The 17,635-nt window shown below is 36.8% G+C and overlaps 4 protein-coding genes across 6 annotated transcripts; all 4 read left to right on the top strand.

Moving 5' to 3' along the window:
• The first annotated feature begins 530 nt into the window (after positions 1-530).
• Positions 531-2,292, top strand: LOC113157853 (complement C1q-like protein 4). Its single transcript, XM_026353484.1, has 3 exons — positions 531-1,025; positions 1,123-1,251; positions 1,642-2,292. The coding sequence occupies exons 1-3, from the start codon at positions 806-808 to the stop codon at positions 1,926-1,928; spliced, it is 636 nt and encodes a 211-aa protein (XP_026209269.1). The 5' UTR covers positions 531-805; the 3' UTR covers positions 1,929-2,292.
• Positions 2,293-2,827: 535 nt separating this feature from the next.
• Positions 2,828-5,202, top strand: LOC113157855 (complement C1q-like protein 2). 3 transcript variants are annotated; one of them, XM_026353485.1, is made up of 5 exons: positions 2,828-3,151; positions 3,241-3,369; positions 4,337-4,530; positions 4,664-4,764; positions 4,941-5,202. In XM_026353485.1, exons 1-4 carry the CDS (start codon positions 2,926-2,928, stop codon positions 4,688-4,690), a joined length of 576 nt encoding a protein of 191 aa, XP_026209270.1. In that variant the 5' UTR covers positions 2,828-2,925; the 3' UTR covers positions 4,691-4,764; positions 4,941-5,202. The 3 variants fall into 3 exon arrangements, with proteins under 3 accessions (XP_026209270.1, XP_026209272.1, XP_026209271.1); XM_026353487.2 differs by having other exon boundaries at positions 4,337-4,549; XM_026353486.2 differs by having other exon boundaries at positions 4,337-4,571.
• A 288-nt stretch (positions 5,203-5,490) lies between these two features.
• Positions 5,491-7,098, top strand: LOC113157852 (complement C1q-like protein 4). The gene is made up of 3 exons (XM_026353483.1): positions 5,491-5,831; positions 5,929-6,057; positions 6,448-7,098. Exons 1-3 carry the CDS (start codon positions 5,612-5,614, stop codon positions 6,732-6,734), a joined length of 636 nt encoding a protein of 211 aa, XP_026209268.1. The 5' UTR covers positions 5,491-5,611; the 3' UTR covers positions 6,735-7,098.
• Positions 7,099-7,633: 535 nt separating this feature from the next.
• On the top strand, positions 7,634-10,009 carry LOC113157185 (complement C1q tumor necrosis factor-related protein 3-like). The gene is made up of 3 exons (XM_026352503.1): positions 7,634-7,957; positions 8,047-8,175; positions 9,381-10,009. Exons 1-3 carry the CDS (start codon positions 7,732-7,734, stop codon positions 9,659-9,661), a joined length of 636 nt encoding a protein of 211 aa, XP_026208288.1. The 5' UTR covers positions 7,634-7,731; the 3' UTR covers positions 9,662-10,009.
• The last annotated feature ends 7,626 nt before the right edge of the window (positions 10,010-17,635 follow it).

Genomic DNA, 17,635 nt, shown 5'->3' with positions numbered 1-17,635 from the left:
TGTTGTTTAATGTATAATGTATTTATACTGCTAGTGAAATCAATCCCAATCAGTGTGATATACCGATATCAGTGGTTTTATTACTACATGGACATTTAACCACATCTATCCATTTGTCTGTATCTCGCTTTCAGCTGGTTCCATAATGGGAGAAGACCTTCGGTATCGATCTCTCTTCTCCTCAAATCGGTGTGGTTGATGTTGAAGATGTAAGCAAGCTTTCCTAAATCCTAAAAAACCCTAAAATGACAAACTGACTGATTGTTTGGACAATCCAACATACTTAGTATAGAGAAACTATCCTCTAATCACTTATTTGTGTTTAGAGTTTAGTTGCGTAGAAACATCCTACATCTCTAAGGAGACAGTGTTGCTGGTAAACATGTAGCCTGTGAAATAGCAGGTGCAGTGCATCCAGAAAGTTTTCACAGTGCTTCACTTTTTCCACATTTTGTTATGTTACAGTCTTATTCCAAAATGCATTATATTCATTAAATTATAAATTGAAATTATTTTTGTAAAATGTTTATCTGGAAAGCTGTGAAAAATGTATTTAAATTGTCCATAGATGTTATTTTGTGGCAAATCTTGTTATTTAAGGGTACCACAAGGTTAGTCTGGATCTTATATAATGATTATTAAACTGCCGGGAAGCAACAAATAATGAAAACAAACAGCGAGATGAACTTTTGCCTTTGCCTTTAACGTGTGTTTGCTATGACGATTAAATGTCAACAGATAACACATTGATAAACCCCAATAAAAGCTGGTGAAGAACCAGATGAATTAAGATTCACTCTAGAAAATGTTCCTCTTTCTGTGTTTGCTGGTTTTTTTCTGCTGTGGCCTGAACATGGCGCAGCATGGGTTTTCACAATCTGAGACTGTGTGCCCTGATTCCTGTCTTCTTCGAAATGAGCTTATGGCCATGAAAGAAAAAATAGAAATTATGGAAACAATGCTGAGAGATAGCGAAACCAGGCTGATCAACAGTGAAAGCCGGATTGCGGAAATGAAAGAGCAAGGTATAAAATCTTTGGGTTTTGAAATTGAATGATTCATGAAGTGTTGACGTATATTTTACAAAACCTGTGGATGTATATGTCTTTCTTTCACACACAGCGAGCACGAAAGTGATATTCAGTGCAGCACTAGCACATCCTGGAAGCTTTGGACCTTTCGAGAAAGAAACAGCTGTAATCTACAAAACAGTGATAACAAACGTCGGCAGTGCTTACAGTCCAGTCTCAGGTAAAGACATCCCACACCTGCAGTATGGTGCTTTGTGTATAAAAATGACCATCATTATCATGAGTAATATTCTATTACTTTAGTCCCAGGTTTGTGAAAGTTAAACATAGAAATAGATAAGTAGAGTCATTTTTTAGTAGTCAAGTAATCAATTGGGTCGTAAAAAGACAATGCAAGCTGCATTAGTGTAATTCTGTATTTATGTTGTTTTGTTTATCATGTTTTCTTTTTTATTTGTTATATTATTTTTGGCAGTGGTTATTTTCAGATTTTTCTAAGATCGTCTTTAATCAGAAATGTGCACCTTAAAAAATGAAACATGTGGCAAGTAGAAAATTGCCAAGATGCTTTGTCAAACTTTAAAAGACCAACATCATCCTATTTCCACAGGTGACTTCACTGCACCTGTTGCAGGTGTATATTACTTTAATTTTTTCTATCATGCTGGTGGATCTCACCAGGGACAGCTGTTTCTATATAAGAACGACCAGATTGTGGTCATGACCCACGATCATCAGTCAGATACTGACACAGCGGACAATGGAGGAAACGCAGTGTTCCTGCAGCTGCAGCAAGGAGACCGAGTGTATGTGCGCTTGGGTGCAAATAGACATATTTGGGGATACGGCCAACATACAACTTTCAATGGCTTTTTAGTCACTCAAATGGACTCCTAATTTAGAAAGAAATTTAATCTTTATAGATAAATAAAAATAAATAAATGAAAATAGGACAACAAAATCTCAACAAAATCAAAGAATCTCATCTACTAATGGTGTGTAAAGACTGCATGTTTTAAATGAGCAAAATAGTGCAGATGTTGCACCTTTGCCTTCATATATATATATACTTATAGGTAAGAAAAATTGCAAATATATAAATGTGATTTACCAAAGTGATTGCAGTGGCTGTGATTGCATCTGTATTTAATATCAGCTTCCACACAGCAGTTTTTTAGTCAAGGAGGAGGAGGCAGAAAAAATGTGTGCAGAAAATGTTGTGTTGTGTTGTTGTGTTAATACATTTTCAATTGTATTGCAGTGATCTGATACAAAAAGTACTTTTTTTAATTCATGGATTTAGATTTTTAAATCTAAATAACAGGAAATAAAAGTTGAAATTCTGAACTTTGGCCTCATGTTGATATTAAACACAAATGTCTTCAGTGTACAAACAAAAAGACTTGTTTTCACACTCTGAAGTCCTCATGGTGAATGACTGCTACTGGGATCAATAACTGCAGTATTAGTACGCAATGTAATGTGTTGTAAGATAACAAACACTGTCACAGGCTCACACATTCAGCATAAGTGTATTCCTGTAAATGTTGTAACAGCTTTTGAGGACAACATGTCCAAGTCAATATTTGTCATCATGTCCCACTTTTCTTCCTCAGTGATGTTTCTCAGCGATGCAGCTATTTCTGTTTACACTTTCAGGAAAACACCCACCACATATCAAAGGTTAACAGATTGCCAGAAACTGTAGTTGTACTATTTCCTGATTGTATGCCCTCTGAACCAGTAAATAGATTATTTACATTAGATAATAGAGTCGTGTGTCAAATCAAATGGCACGTTAAAATTTAACAGAAGTCGTCTTTAAGCAACATAAAAGCAGCCACAGTGATCCTAAGTTTTAGGACACTGAGCCATCCTAAATCATCTTAGGAGAATGATGTATTTTTCTGTTTTTATGCTCGTGTCCCTGTTGGGTGGCTTTTCTTTTGCCCAGGGTGACAGCAATGACCCTGAAACAGGACAAACTAGTCAAATACAGTCATGCTTTCCGGACATGTGTAATTTGCTGAAAGAGTTTGGTGCCATGAGAGAAAAACTGGGAGCTTTAGAAACCAAGCTGAAGGAGAGCGAAAATCAGATTCTTGAACTGAAGAGTAAAGGTAACGTGAAACTTTTCCTCACATTGTTTTCAAGCCTTGAGTGAAGAATGTTTGACACAGTTTCATTGGTTGTGTTTGACTTTACTCAGAAACAACAAAAGTGGTCTTCAGTGCAGCCATAAGTGGTTTTGGACACACTGGACCCTTTAACACAGACACAACTTTAATCTACAAAACAGTGATAACAAACATCGGAAATGCTTACAATCAATTCACAGGTAAGTGCTGTCATTTTCATTCGAGTGTGTCAAAATGTGTCATAGTCTTTGGGGGTCATTCTGGAAAACATATCTTTCATCCTGTTCCATGTTTCTTCCATTTAATAACGATGGACTTAACTGTACTACAGAAGAATATCCAGTGAAATTATCCTGTTTCCATTCTCTGACATCCACTAAGATTTTCAATAACCATTTCACACAGTTGCTAAACTGTTGTTTAATTGATTCATTGGTAATTGGACCTTGCAGATACAGCTGTAGCTATACTACAGTCACTAGAAGTGTTGTTTGTGCTTTATAGTCATCTGTTTCACTTCTACATCAGTAGAAGTTCTGACTTTATGTACATATATGATACATACATAAAATATCCAATCTGACTGTTAGATGTGTTTTGAAGTTAATGACAGATATACAAGGTCTACTAGATCTACTACTTGGATTGGCACAAATCGAGGCTTCTGCCACCACAGGTTTTTATTTCTTTTGTAATATATATATATACAAAGATTACTTAAATTGCTACAATCATCTACGTTCGGTGACTTGTCGTTTTGTTTTGTCCAGTGCTGTAGTTTATGACCAAATGTCCTCCTCAGACAACATATCCATCAGCCCCATTTAGCAAAAAAGTTATATGCTAACATGCCAAACAAACATTGATGACCATCATAAACATTATACCTGCTAAACATGCTATATGCTGATATTCTAAGCATTTTAGAGTGTTGAATCCTTTAGCTCTGCCACAGTCCCACAGACGGTGGACTGTTGAAAATAAGAGCTACATTAAATAAGTCATGCTGTGCACGGTGCTGCAGATGCTGAAAGAACAAGGACAAGAATGAATTCTCTATATCACAAGCGAATCTTCACCACACCAACAGTTTAGAGCAGTTTTAATGTGATTCAGTATTTTGACATTAAGTTTTTAGTTGTTTGAATAAAATGTGCCTTCCCACAGGTATCTTTGCTGCACCTGTTGCAGGCATTTACAACTTCACCTTCTTTTATCACGCTGGAGGATCAGAAGTAGTGAACCTAGCCCTCATCAAGAACAATCAGGTTGTTGTGATGGCCTATGACCACAAATCTTTGCAGGACGGGGCTGATAACGGAGGCAACGCAGTGTTCCTGCAGCTGCAGCAGGGGGACCAGGTCTAGATTACCACCTTCAGTGGGTTTTTGATCAGTCAAGTGTGAGAAAGAGCAAATAATGTTATGTTTAATTTATCAATATAGTAATGGTACTTGGCCCTCAACCATACCTAACAGTTGAACTTCTCTGTAGATGGTTTTGAATTCCTTGAAATCCTGAAGGAGGTGGCACGTGATAACACAGACAACCCCAACCTGAGCATCATCTGGATTGACCCTGATAATTTCCCCCTGGTATGAATGTTCCCCAAACTGTATATCAGCCAGCAGTCAAATTGTTGTTTAATGTATAATGTATTTATACTGCTAGTGAAATCAATCCCAATCAGTGTGATATACCGATATCAGTGGTTTTATTACTACATGGACATTTAACCACATCTATCCATTTGTCTGTATCTCGCTTTCAGCTGGTTCCATACTGGGAGAAGACCTTCGGTATCGATCTCTCTTCTCCTCAAATCGGTGTGGTTGATGTTGAAGATGTAAGCAAGCTTTCCTAAATCCTAAAAAACCCTAAAATGACAAACTGACTGATTGTTTGGACAATCCAACATACTTAGTATAGAGAAACTATCCTCTAATCACTTATTTGTGTTTAGAGTTTAGTTGCGTAGAAACATCCTACATCTCTAAGGAGACAGTGTTGCTGGTAAACATGTAGCCTGTGAAATAGCAGGTGCAGTGCATCCAGAAAGTTTTCACAGTGCTTCACTTTTTCCACATTTTGTTATGTTACAGTCTTATTCCAAAATGCATTATATTCATTAAATTATAAATTGAAATTATTTTTGTAAAATGTTTATCTGGAAAGCTGTGAAAAATGTATTTAAATTGTCCATAGATGTTATTTTGTGGCAAATCTTGTTATTTAAGGGTACCACAAGGTTAGTCTGGATCTTATATAATGATTATTAAACTGCCGGGAAGCAACAAATAATGAAAACAAACAGCGAGATGAACTTTTGCCTTTGCCTTTAACGTGTGTTTGCTATGACGATTAAATGTCAACAGATAACACATTGATAAACCCCAATAAAAGCTGGTGAAGAACCAGATGAATTAAGATTCACTCTAGAAAATGTTCCTCTTTCTGTGTTTGCTGGTTTTTTTCTGCTGTGGCCTGAACATGGCGCAGCATGGGTTTTCACAATCTGAGACTGTGTGCCCTGATTCCTGTCTTCTTCGAAATGAGCTTATGGCCATGAAAGAAAAAATAGAAATTATGGAAACAATGCTGAGAGATAGCGAAACCAGGCTGATCAACAGTGAAAGCCGGATTGCGGAAATGAAAGAGCAAGGTATAAAATCTTTGGGTTTTGAAATTGAATGATTCATGAAGTGTTGACGTATATTTTACAAAACCTGTGGATGTATATGTCTTTCTTTCACACACAGCGAGCACGAAAGTGATATTCAGTGCAGCACTAGCACATCCTGGAAGCTTTGGACCTTTCGAGAAAGAAACAGCTGTAATCTACAAAACAGTGATAACAAACGTCGGCAGTGCTTACAGTCCAGTCTCAGGTAAAGACATCCCACACCTGCAGTATGGTGCTTTGTGTATAAAAATGACCATCATTATCATGAGTAATATTCTATTACTTTAGTCCCAGGTTTGTGAAAGTTAAACATAGAAATAGATAAGTAGAGTCATTTTTTAGTAGTCAAGTAATCAATTGGGTCGTAAAAAGACAATGCAAGCTGCATTAGTGTAATTCTGTATTTATGTTGTTTTGTTTATCATGTTTTCTTTTTTATTTGTTATATTATTTTTGGCAGTGGTTATTTTCAGATTTTTCTAAGATCGTCTTTAATCAGAAATGTGCACCTTAAAAAATGAAACATGTGGCAAGTAGAAAATTGCCAAGATGCTTTGTCAAACTTTAAAAGACCAACATCATCCTATTTCCACAGGTGACTTCACTGCACCTGTTGCAGGTGTATATTACTTTAATTTTTTCTATCATGCTGGTGGATCTCACCAGGGACAGCTGTTTCTATATAAGAACGACCAGATTGTGGTCATGACCCACGATCATCAGTCAGATACTGACACAGCGGACAATGGAGGAAACGCAGTGTTCCTGCAGCTGCAGCAAGGAGACCGAGTGTATGTGCGCTTGGCTGCAAATAGACATATTTGGGGATACGGCCAACATACAACTTTCAATGGCTTTTTAGTCACTCAAATGGACTCCTAATTTAGAAAGAAATTTAATCTTTATAGATAAATAAAAATAAATAAATGAAAATAGGACAACAAAATCTCAACAAAATCAAAGAATCTCATCTACTAATGGTGTGTAAAGACTGCATGTTTTAAATGAGCAAAATAGTGCAGATGTTGCACCTTTGCCTTCATATATATATATACTTATAGGTAAGAAAAATTGCAAATATATAAATGTGATTTACCAAAGTGATTGCAGTGGCTGTGATTGCATCTGTATTTAATATCAGCTTCCACACAGCAGTTTTTTAGTCAAGGAGGAGGAGGCAGAAAAAATGTGTGCAGAAAATGTTGTGTTGTGTTGTTGTGTTAATACATTTTCAATTGTATTGCAGTGATCTGATACAAAAAGTACTTTTTTTAATTCATGGATTTAGATTTTTAAATCTAAATAACAGGAAATAAAAGTTGAAATTCTGAACTTTGGCCTCATGTTGATATTAAACACAAATGTCTTCAGTGTACAAACAAAAAGACTTGTTTTCACACTCTGAAGTCCTCATGGTGAATGACTGCTACTGGGATCAATAACTGCAGTATTAGTACGCAATGTAATGTGTTGTAAGATAACAAACACTGTCACAGGCTCACACATTCAGCATAAGTGTATTCCTGTAAATGTTGTAACAGCTTTTGAGGACAACATGTCCAAGTCAATATTTGTCATCATGTCCCACTTTTCTTCCTCAGTGATGTTTCTCAGTGATGCAGCTATTTCTGTTTACACTTTCAGGAAAACAACCACCACATATCAAAGGTTAACAGATTGCCAGAAACTGTAGTTGTACTATTTCCTGATTGTATGCCCTCTGAACCAGTAAATAGATTATTTACATTAGATAATAGAGTCGTGTGTCAAATCAAATGGCACGTTAAAATTTAACAGAAGTCGTCTTTAAGCAACATAAAAGCAGCCACAGTGATCCTAAGTTTTAGGATACTGAGCCATCCTAAATCATCTTAGGAGAATGATGTATTTTTCTGTTTTTATGCTCGTGTCCCTGTTGGGTGGCTTTTGTTTTGCCCAGGGTGACAGCAATGACCCTGAAACAGGACAAACTAGTCAAATACAGTCATGCTTTCCGGACATGTGTAATTTGCTGAAAGAGTTTGGTGCCATGAGAGAAAAACTGGGAGCTTTAGAAACCAAGCTGAAGGAGAGCGAAAATCAGATTCTTGAACTGAAGAGTAAAGGTAACGTGAAACTTTTCCTCACATTGTTTTCAAGCCTTGAGTGAAGAATGTTTGACACAGTTTCATTGGTTGTGTTTGACTTTACTCAGAAACAAAAAAGGTGGTCTTCAGTGCAGCCATAAGTGGTTTTGGACACACTGGACCCTTTAACACAGACACAACTTTAATCTACAAAACAGTGATAACAAACATCGGAAATGCTTACAATCAGTTCACAGGTAAGTGCTGTCATTTTCATTCGAGTGTGTCAAAATGTGTCATAGTCTTTGGGGGTCATTCTGGAAAACATATCTTTCATCCTGTTCCATGTTTCTTCCATTTAATAACGATGGACTTAACTGTACTACAGAAGAATATCCAGTGAAATTATCCTGTTTCCATTCTCTGACATCCACTAAGATTTTCAATAACCATTTCACACAGTTGCTAAACTGTTGTTTAATTGATTCATTGGTAATTGGACCTTGCAGATACAGCTGTAGCTATACTACAGTCACTAGAAGTGTTGTTTGTGCTTTATAGTCATCTGTTTCACTTCTACATCAGTAGAAGTTCTGACTTTATGTACATATATGATACATACATAAAATATCCAATCTGACTGTTAGATGTGTTTTGAAGTTAATGACAGATATACAAGGTCTACTAGATCTACTACTTGGATTGGCACAAATCGAGGCTTCTGCCACCACAGGTTTTTATTTCTTTTGTAATATATATATATATACAAAGATTACTTAAATTGCTACAATCATCTACGTTCGGTGACTTGTCGTTTTGTTTTGTCCAGTGCTGTAGTTTATGACCAAATGTCCTCCTCAGACAACATATCCATCAGCCCCATTTAGCAAAAAAGTTATATGCTAACATGCCAAACAAACATTGATGAGCATCATAAACATTATACCTGCTAAACATGCTATATGCTGATATTCTAAGCATTTTAGAGTGTTGAATCCTTTAGCTCTGCCACAGTCCCACAGACGGTGGACTGTTGAAAATAAGAGCTACATTAAATAAGTCATGCTGTGCACATTAAAAAGTACAAATTAATTACTGGAAGGAAATAATATAGGAGAACGCTAAAAATGCAAATGTAAACAATTATATAAGGACTCTCTCCAACTACACATTTTGATTGGGCTAATTAATGTTTAAGGTGATCATAGATTCAAGATTCAGTATCGAAGTGATACTGGCCACCACTCACTTGTACAACATTTACAGCAAAATGCTGCAGATGCTGAAAGAACAAGGACAAGAATGAATTCTCTATATCACAAGCAAATCTTCACCACACCAACAGTTTAGAGCAGTTTCAATACGATTCAACCACTTTTACTACAGATACACCTTTCAAGAAGGAGTCATTGACCTTTACACAGAAGTTTTACTTGTTTGAATAAAATGTGCCTTCCCACAGGTATTTTTGCTGCACCGGTTGCAGGCATTTACTACTTCACCTTCTTTTATCATGCTGGAGGATCAGAACGCGTGAGCCTAGCCCTCATCAAGAACACTCAGGTTGTTGTGATGGCCTATGACCACAAAACACTGCAGGACGGGGCTGATAACGGAGGCAACGCAGTGTTCCTGCAGCTGCAGCAGGGGGACCAGGTCTATATGCGCTTGCATGCAAGTACTCATGTGTGGGGAAACACTCAGATTACCACCTTCAGTGGGTTTTTGATCAGTCAAGTGTGAGAAAGAGCAAATAATGTTGTGTTTAATTTGTCAATATAGTTTTAAATTACTTGGAGACTACTGCTGTATGTGACCCTTTGATCTATTAAAATATCAGCTTGACTTGATTTTGATAGTAAACAGACTGAAGAAGACAAACCAGTGCTTCTGAATGTTAATGTGTTCTTATTGGAGCTTTAAACAAATGTTTTGAATGATTGCATTTTTGTGTTCTGTATTTTATGTCAATGTTTTATTCTTCTGTATTTGTATTATTCTTGACTCTTCATCTTTTCAACTTTTGTATGTTTTTTTTTAATTAAAACTAAAAACCTGGTGGTGTGATTTGCTGTCTTTATGAAAAATTCTCTTTCTTTCTCTGTGGTACGTCTTAGTCCAAATATTTGCATAATGCTTGATAGTCACATGTAAATACAGACAGATTTTATTTTAATGCACATTTAAACTATAGAGAATGCATGAATAATTATAAATAAAGTGAGATATGTGTCTATGTCACATGTAGATTTGTGTATAAACACAATATCCCGTATATTAACAGAGCATGAAAGACATAAAATCATAATATGTTTGGAAAGAAAACAATGTCCTCTGCTGTGTCAAGTCAGAGTAGTGAAGCATTGGAGAAAAGGCAAGGCACAAACTCTGACCTGGGTTTAAAAGTAATCTTCCTGGAGGTATATTTCAGTTCTGTTGCTGAATGCTGAATCTCCATGTTTGACTTCTGCCTCTTTGTGAGCAAGAGCAGAGTTTGAATTGAAGTTACAGTAAATGGGAACAAATTGAACTCTGATGGAATTCTTCAATATAAGAATGAAAACATGGGCAAAGTTGTAGTTTAAAAGAAAGAAATGGATAAAAAAAAACCTTATTGTGAAATAATAGAGCCCTGTTTACCAGCCTACCATCCAATTTAGGCAGTAAATTGTACCTGATACTATCATAAGTACTTAATATGACTTCCTTGTTACATGAAACCATTAAAGAGATATTCCGAAACACAAAATAATACAGTCACGTGTCATCATTATCTTGTTTTCTTTGTTTTACAGGTTAACTTCGGTCAAGGGTGCATTGCCAAAAAAAAAAAAAAAAAATAAATAAATAAATCAAACAGAGTTATTCTCTTCTCACATCCAAGGGCATTACCTGGGAGCTATGGTAACCAGCTGAAGCAGAGTGAAAGTCAGTACTTTTTATTTTTATTAACATGCAACAGGTTATTGGTTGATGAGCAGATTTAGGGCTGCTGTATTGTTTAGGGAGGCCCTGGGACACTTGGTTTTGTGTTTTTCTGATTGTTGTTCAGTCACAGATGTTGTGATCGAACGTGTCAGACCAGCAAAGAAGAAAAATCTGATCATGTTTCGAGTTTTTTTATGAAGAAATAGAGTAAAATCTTACAAAAACTTACAAAGTATTGCTGTGTAATATATTGTATTTTCTACCAACTCGTTTTAGTCTTGACAGAGTCAGTGAGCCACTACTGATACAAGTAGGACTGGATGTTTATTTCAAGATGAAAGCTGCTAAAGCTGCTGTCTCCAAGTTAAGTCTTTTGGTACAGTGTGATTGTACCTTTGGCTAGTTGTCTCTAATATCTTCAATATTCACAGACAACTCCTGAGAACTGACTGACAGGGCTGTGAAGGAAATGCAGACAGACACAGTGCTCCTGTTCACAGCACCAACTGTCTCAAGTAAACAAGTACATGGTGAAGTGATTTATTTGGAGGCCTAAGGAGAACTTTGTGTTGGTTTAAATTTCAGTCAGATTTTGGGTGAACTAATAAAACTATAAGAAGTCTGGATTTCTTGCATTTTGACTCTGTGAAAATGTCTAAAAATAAACATATTTCCATTTTAGTGTGTCATCACGGTCAGTCACACGTGCATATCCAGTATACTGATATGAAATGATCTGACATCATGTACAGTAACAAGGTGACAGTCAGATCAGTCTAGGTCACAACCAAAACATTTCCTTGGAGACTAGGTTAATAAACTATGATGGCCGTTCAGATAGCTGTTTAAACTGTTCAGGACTTTTTGTGAAGGCCGTGTCAAGTTTATCTCCATGTTTTCATTGTTTTATGGTTTTATGCTACAATAATATCTAATGGGGATAATAAATATAAAATATTTATTTGTAGTAAAGTAAATATGTGACAGGAGGCTGTTTTGTTGAAGTAAATACTTTTTAAAAGACCAGTTAATACATTATATCTTATTGGTCTCTGCTGCCTTTTTGACGTTTTGCATGGTAGACTGAGATTAAAGTTAGCTCTTTATCTATTTATCATTATCATTAACAGTATTAAACTTACACTGTATACATATATTTAACAGAACTAAATGCAATGCTTCGATTAGTGAAAGAGCAAAAACAAATTGAAGCACAGTGAAAATCCTGTTTTGAAGCTAAGAAACAAAGATAGGAATAAAAAAGTAATAATTTCTTTAGAAGGAATGTATGATTTATCTTCAGCAACATTTTACAAAATAAAAACAAATAGACAAGACTTTTGTTCGCAGCTTATAGTGGTCATTTGAGACAATATCAGTCTTTGCAGTAACATAACATTTAGGTTGAAGTGACAGAGACTTGACGTGACAGTCACACTTCCAATGGGGCTTGGAGGTGTTTTCCAGTCATATGAAAGCAGAATTCATAGACTTTGTGTGATTAATAGGATGATGATAATATAAGTGAGGAATCAAGGATAATTCATATGTTGCAGAAATATAAAGTTTATGTGCTGTTCTTGGCTGTAAATCCAGGTCGTAGGAGTTCATTAAGCTCATAAAGAAAATTCTGTCACGTGCAGACCTATTATATCCTTGCTGCCTTGGTGTCAGGTTAAAAATTCATTGTTAAATATTAATAGACCTTACGACTATATATAACCAGGGTGATCAATTAGCCTAAGAGAGGAAAATATCTCAAATCAACTGCAAAGATGAATTTTTCTATTTTATTTTTTGTGTTGTACAAACAAATATGATCCACAATATGTGCCTTCCCACAGGTATCTTCACTGCACCTGTTGCAGGCATTTACTACTTCACCTTCTTTGTAGGTGTCGCAATATTCTTGGGATGTCTGGTGTGAATGTCTCTCTTAAGGTCATGCCACAGCATTTCAATGGGGTTGAGGTCAGGACTCTGACTGGGCCACTCCAGAAGGTGTATTTGCTCTGTTGAAGCTATTCTTTTGTTGAATTACTTGTATGCTTTGAATCATTGTCCATTTGAATCTCCCATCCTCTGCAGAGCTGCAGTTGGCGGACAGGTGGTCTTAAATTTTCCTGCAAAATGTCTCGATAAACTCTGGGATTCATTTTTCCATCAATAACAACAATCCGTCCAGGCCCTGAGGCAGCAAAGCAGCCACAAACCACAATGCTCCCTCCACCATGTTTTACAGTAGTGATGAGGTTTTGATGTTGGTGTGCTGTGCCTTTTTTTCTCCACACATAGTGTTGTGTGTTTTTTCCAAACAACTCAATTTTGGTTTCATCTGTCCACAGAATATTTTGCCAGTAGTGCTGTGGAACATCCAGGTGCTCTTTTGCAAACTTCAAACATGCTGCAATATTTTTTTTGGACAGCAATGGCTTCCTCCGTGGTGTCCTTCCATGTACTCCATTCTTGTTTAATGTTTATTGTTTAATTGCTTATTGTAGATATGACAACAATAATGTTAGCATGTGCCAGAGATTTCTGTAATTCTTTAGCTGACACTCTAGGATTCTTCTTTACCTCATTCAGCATTCTGCGCTGTGTTCTTGCAGTCATCTTTACAGGATGACCGCGCCTAGGGAGAGTAGCAACAGTGCTGAAATTTCTCCATTTGTAGACAGTCTGTCTTACCGTGGACACATGAACATCAAGGCGTTTGGAGATATTTTTGTAACCCTTTCCAGCTTCATGCAAGTCAACAATTCTTGATCGTAGGTCTTCTGAGAGCTGTTTTCTGCAAGGACTGGTTCACATCAGGCAGTGCTTCTTGAAACCAGTAAGCCCAAAGGTGGTGTGTGTTTGGACAGCTTTCAGCAACACATCCAATATTATCACACTGATTGGACTGACTCCTGAGCTACGGGAATATAACAGGAATATAATGTTTACAAGTAACTATTTTTGAATATATTTGTATATTTTTCTTGTTTTGGTAACAACTCTTTATGGAAAAAAAATAGTTTGCCACTGTTGAACCATCTTAAAGCAACAATATGTAAGTTAAGCCATAGCCAACATGACAATTAGGCTCAATCCACACAGCTCTCCCTGAGTCTGGATCACAGGAGCCTTTGACAGCACCTCTTCACATTAAGACATGTTAGAGCATATTTCAACTAAAACAATGTTGTGTACTATATCTTCTATTTAAGTTATTTCCAAATAACATTATATTTAATAAAAAATCATACAGATATACTTGATCTGCAACCACCTGGGTACATTCATCAGTGTGTGACATGTCACAAAGTAGTGGAGTAGGAGAGACAGGCAGCATTGCATTCGGGTCCATGGCTGAAGGTGCTGATGTTGGCTGAGGTCATATCAGAAGGTTTTGAAAGTTCAGTTGTACACGTTACTTTGAAAATGTATTTAATGTGTTTTACAACTAAGTTAAATCATACCTGGAACACATCTGCCTGTGGCACAATGTAAAGCCTGCTTTCGCCAACTGTTTCAGTTCCCTCACAGAAGCCACTTGTACTCTCTGGATTTTGCATCCATTGCGGCCAATGTAATTAGTAAGCCTGTGATTGGAAAGCCAATTACAACTGGCTGAAACTGATTTGAAGCAATGAAATGCTACTTGAGTTGAAAGACTCCCCTACTAATAAGGATTACACTGCCTTGCTTGTAATATGGTATATAATATTATAATCCATTGTTACAGGATTATAAAAAACAATCCTGTAACTATGAGCTACTTTTGTCTGGTTAGGTAATATTAATCTCCAGGTTATTTCGCCTCTGGAATTAAAGTCAAAACTGCATAACTATTTAATACTGTCATCATGCCAAAAAAAACATGTAACTGTAACTAATACACTTTGCTAACTCTGCTAACATTATTACGTTAATGGCACCTTAAACTCAGTCAGCATGGCGCCGAAACAGTCGTCTTGTTGAAGTCAGTAAGTCATCTGTACTTCTGGCCATCAGCTCCTCTCTTGCACGAGCTGCTACATTAAAAACCCCGTCGAAGACACTTGCAGGCTCAGCTTCATCTGACATGATGCTTGGTCACACAACGCTGTTTTAAACGGGTTTTCACTACCGCCAACAATTTCCAGTATTGGCCGGGAAGAATGTGTAATTACCGATAAAATCCATGGCAAGATGACGCTTCCAAATATATGTAATGTGAAGTCTTTAGGTCTAAAACTGAACTTGCTAGCTAACATCAGTTTTACATCCAACTGACTTAGCTATTTCTTAGCTATTAATGCGTTTTACACAGATTTTTTTTTTACAGTGTAAATGAAGAACATTTGGGCAAAGAGACGAGACTTTAAACTGGTGCTGTGTGCGTTTATTTTCTGATTAGAACAGACAAATATCTGCAGGTAACAGGCAGGACTTGTGTCAGTAGAAATTCAAAACTTCCCAAGACATAAAATCAAATGATCAAATGATCAAATGTGTATTCTTGGGGCCACAGTATCTGGGCGTCCAGGTGAGTTCCCTGCTTTTCCTGTTCAACAGATGACATGCTGACTTTGTGGAGATTCAAGGTTCTGAAAACCACATAGTCCTGACATCATATTAAGCAACAAGTGTTACGAGCTGGAGGAAGGGCTCCATGGCCAGAGATAATACAAGGTACAGGAGAAAGTTTTCATATATATAGTTTTCATATATCTATATCTATCTATCTATCTATATATATATATATATATATATATATATATATATATATATATATATATATATATATATATCCATCTGTCTGTCTGTTTATCTATCTAACCTTCTGTTGCCTTCCTCCAGCCACTTGTACATTGTGGTGGTCCTTTGTGAATCTCCAACTCTCCAGCATTATGATCGGCTAAACCCAAAACTAAATGTAACTGTAATCATTGACGTGTTGAACACAGTGTGTGCAGTGTGCGCTCTTACCCTCAAACCTTTTACATGACAATCAATGAAAACTCCTTTGCCTCTGCTGTCCCGGTTTTAACCTCAGTCTGAGACCACTGACCCACAAATGTTGAAATTCTTCTGTCATAATTATCGACAGGAATCAGAACACTGAAGGGCAGAAGCATCTTGGTCTAAAAGATAATATTCATATTTATAAAAGGAACACTAATGTGATTATTTTCACGATAACTGCACTGAATTAATAACAGATTCTCAATAATATGAGCTCATAATCACTTGGAGAATATGCAAACAAGAAAAACACCCTGCCAACCCGTGGATATGAACCAGGGTCCTTTTTGGTATGAGGTGATGGTGCTAACCACTACATTACACTGCCACCCTTACACAATACATGAAATATATTAATATAGATCTTTATTAAACTTTGATTGACTCCTGCTTAAAACAATACTGCATGACTGGTGTCTAAAAGTGACCAGTGATGATAATAATAATAATAATAATGATGGTACAAACATCGCTCAATCTTTATTAGATGTAATTCATTAGTTATGTTTCTATGTGTCTAAAGATTTGTTGACGACTTTGTGGATTTTCTCCTTTACACGTTCTACATGTATCTTGGCTGTTTCACATCAAAACATGACCTTATATTATCAGCCTACATTTGGTTATCATTAGGCCCATTTGGTGCCTATAAATAACATTTATAGAGGAAATTATAGCCTATTGTATTCTTTTTTATATTAAAGATTGGTGTCATATTCAGTTTTCAGGTGACAGTAAATTGATTTGAGTTGTTTGTGGTTACAGCTAGCTTTGTTGAAACGTGGCTCTAATTTAAGAAAAAGTATTTTACACATTAAAAATACATTAGCTTAACATTTTAATTTAAGTTTCTTTTATTGTTGATTTATTATTTGAAGTTGATGAAAAATGATTGTGAATTTGAATTGTGGGAGGAAACCGGAGGACCCGGAGTAAACCCACGCCAACACAGCATGTTGCTGTGTTGCTGTGTTGGCCCTTTTATTATCGGAGTTTCAGTGTGGTCTGGAGGTTGCACCAGTCCTGCACTTTCTAATGCAGGACTGGTGCAACCTCCAGACCGAACTGAAACTCTGATAATAATCCTGCACTTCTCCTTCAGGAAACTGCTAAATTTCTGCAACGGGAATTTTGCAAAAGTGCAGCAGTTTCCCAAAGGAAAAGTGCAGTATTGTTATCGGTGTTTCAGTGTAGTCTGGAGGACAAGTGCAGGACTGCTGCAATCTCCAGACCACACTGAAACGCCGATAATAACCCTGCACTTCTCCTTCACTTGGAGGTGAAGGAGAAGTGCAGGATTGTTATCGGTGTTTCAGTGAAGTCTGGAGGACAAGTGCAGGACTGCTGCAATCTCCAGACCACACTGAAACGCCGATAATAACCCTGCACTTCTCCTTCACTTGGAGGTGAAGGAGAAGTGCAGGATTGTTATCGGTGTTTCAGTGAAGTCTGGAGGACAAGTGCAGGACTGCTGCAATCTCCAGACCACACTGTAACGCCGATAATAACCCTGCACTTCTCCTTCACTCGGAGGTGAAGGAGAAGTGCAGGGTAAGAGGAGATGTGCTCATGTGCTGCTTCACAAGAAGAAAATCACAAAAGAAAAAAAGGCTAATACAAATACGGTTACAATACTAATTAGCATAATGGCATAAATGGTCATGAGCACATCTTTAGCTACCTTGCGCAAATTTTCCTTTGTAAAGTGGAGAATGCACTCTTTGGAGAATGCAATAATGTGTGCTTGCAGAATCTGGACAATGGTTTTGAACACAGCTGGATCACAGTTGGATATCTGAG

The sequence above is a fragment of the Anabas testudineus genome, chromosome 18 (assembly GCF_900324465.2).
Source record: "Anabas testudineus chromosome 18, fAnaTes1.2, whole genome shotgun sequence".
NCBI classification, from domain to species: Eukaryota; Metazoa; Chordata; class Actinopteri; order Anabantiformes; family Anabantidae; genus Anabas; species Anabas testudineus.
This window is presented reverse-complemented; position numbering and strand designations above follow the sequence as displayed.

Excerpts from the sequence above, each read along its gene's own strand:
- LOC113157853 (XM_026353484.1), top strand. The coding sequence starts at position 806 with ATGTTCCTCTTTCTGTGTTTGCTGGTTTTTTTCTGCTGTGGCCTGAAC. Across the intron at positions 1,026-1,122 it reads TGCGGAAATGAAAGAGCAAG|CGAGCACGAAAGTGATATTC; the intron begins GTATAAAATCTT and ends TTTCACACACAG. Across the intron at positions 1,252-1,641 it reads TGCTTACAGTCCAGTCTCAG|GTGACTTCACTGCACCTGTT; the intron begins GTAAAGACATCC and ends CTATTTCCACAG.
- LOC113157855 (XM_026353485.1), top strand. The coding sequence starts at position 2,926 with ATGATGTATTTTTCTGTTTTTATGCTCGTGTCCCTGTTGGGTGGCTTT. Across the intron at positions 3,370-4,336 it reads TGCTTACAATCAATTCACAG|GTATCTTTGCTGCACCTGTT; the intron begins GTAAGTGCTGTC and ends GCCTTCCCACAG. Across the intron at positions 4,531-4,663 it reads AGCTGCAGCAGGGGGACCAG|ATGGTTTTGAATTCCTTGAA; the intron begins GTCTAGATTACC and ends ACTTCTCTGTAG.
- LOC113157852 (XM_026353483.1), top strand. The coding sequence starts at position 5,612 with ATGTTCCTCTTTCTGTGTTTGCTGGTTTTTTTCTGCTGTGGCCTGAAC. Across the intron at positions 5,832-5,928 it reads TGCGGAAATGAAAGAGCAAG|CGAGCACGAAAGTGATATTC; the intron begins GTATAAAATCTT and ends TTTCACACACAG. Across the intron at positions 6,058-6,447 it reads TGCTTACAGTCCAGTCTCAG|GTGACTTCACTGCACCTGTT; the intron begins GTAAAGACATCC and ends CTATTTCCACAG.
- LOC113157185 (XM_026352503.1), top strand. The coding sequence starts at position 7,732 with ATGATGTATTTTTCTGTTTTTATGCTCGTGTCCCTGTTGGGTGGCTTT. Across the intron at positions 7,958-8,046 it reads TCTTGAACTGAAGAGTAAAG|AAACAAAAAAGGTGGTCTTC; the intron begins GTAACGTGAAAC and ends GACTTTACTCAG. Across the intron at positions 8,176-9,380 it reads TGCTTACAATCAGTTCACAG|GTATTTTTGCTGCACCGGTT; the intron begins GTAAGTGCTGTC and ends GCCTTCCCACAG.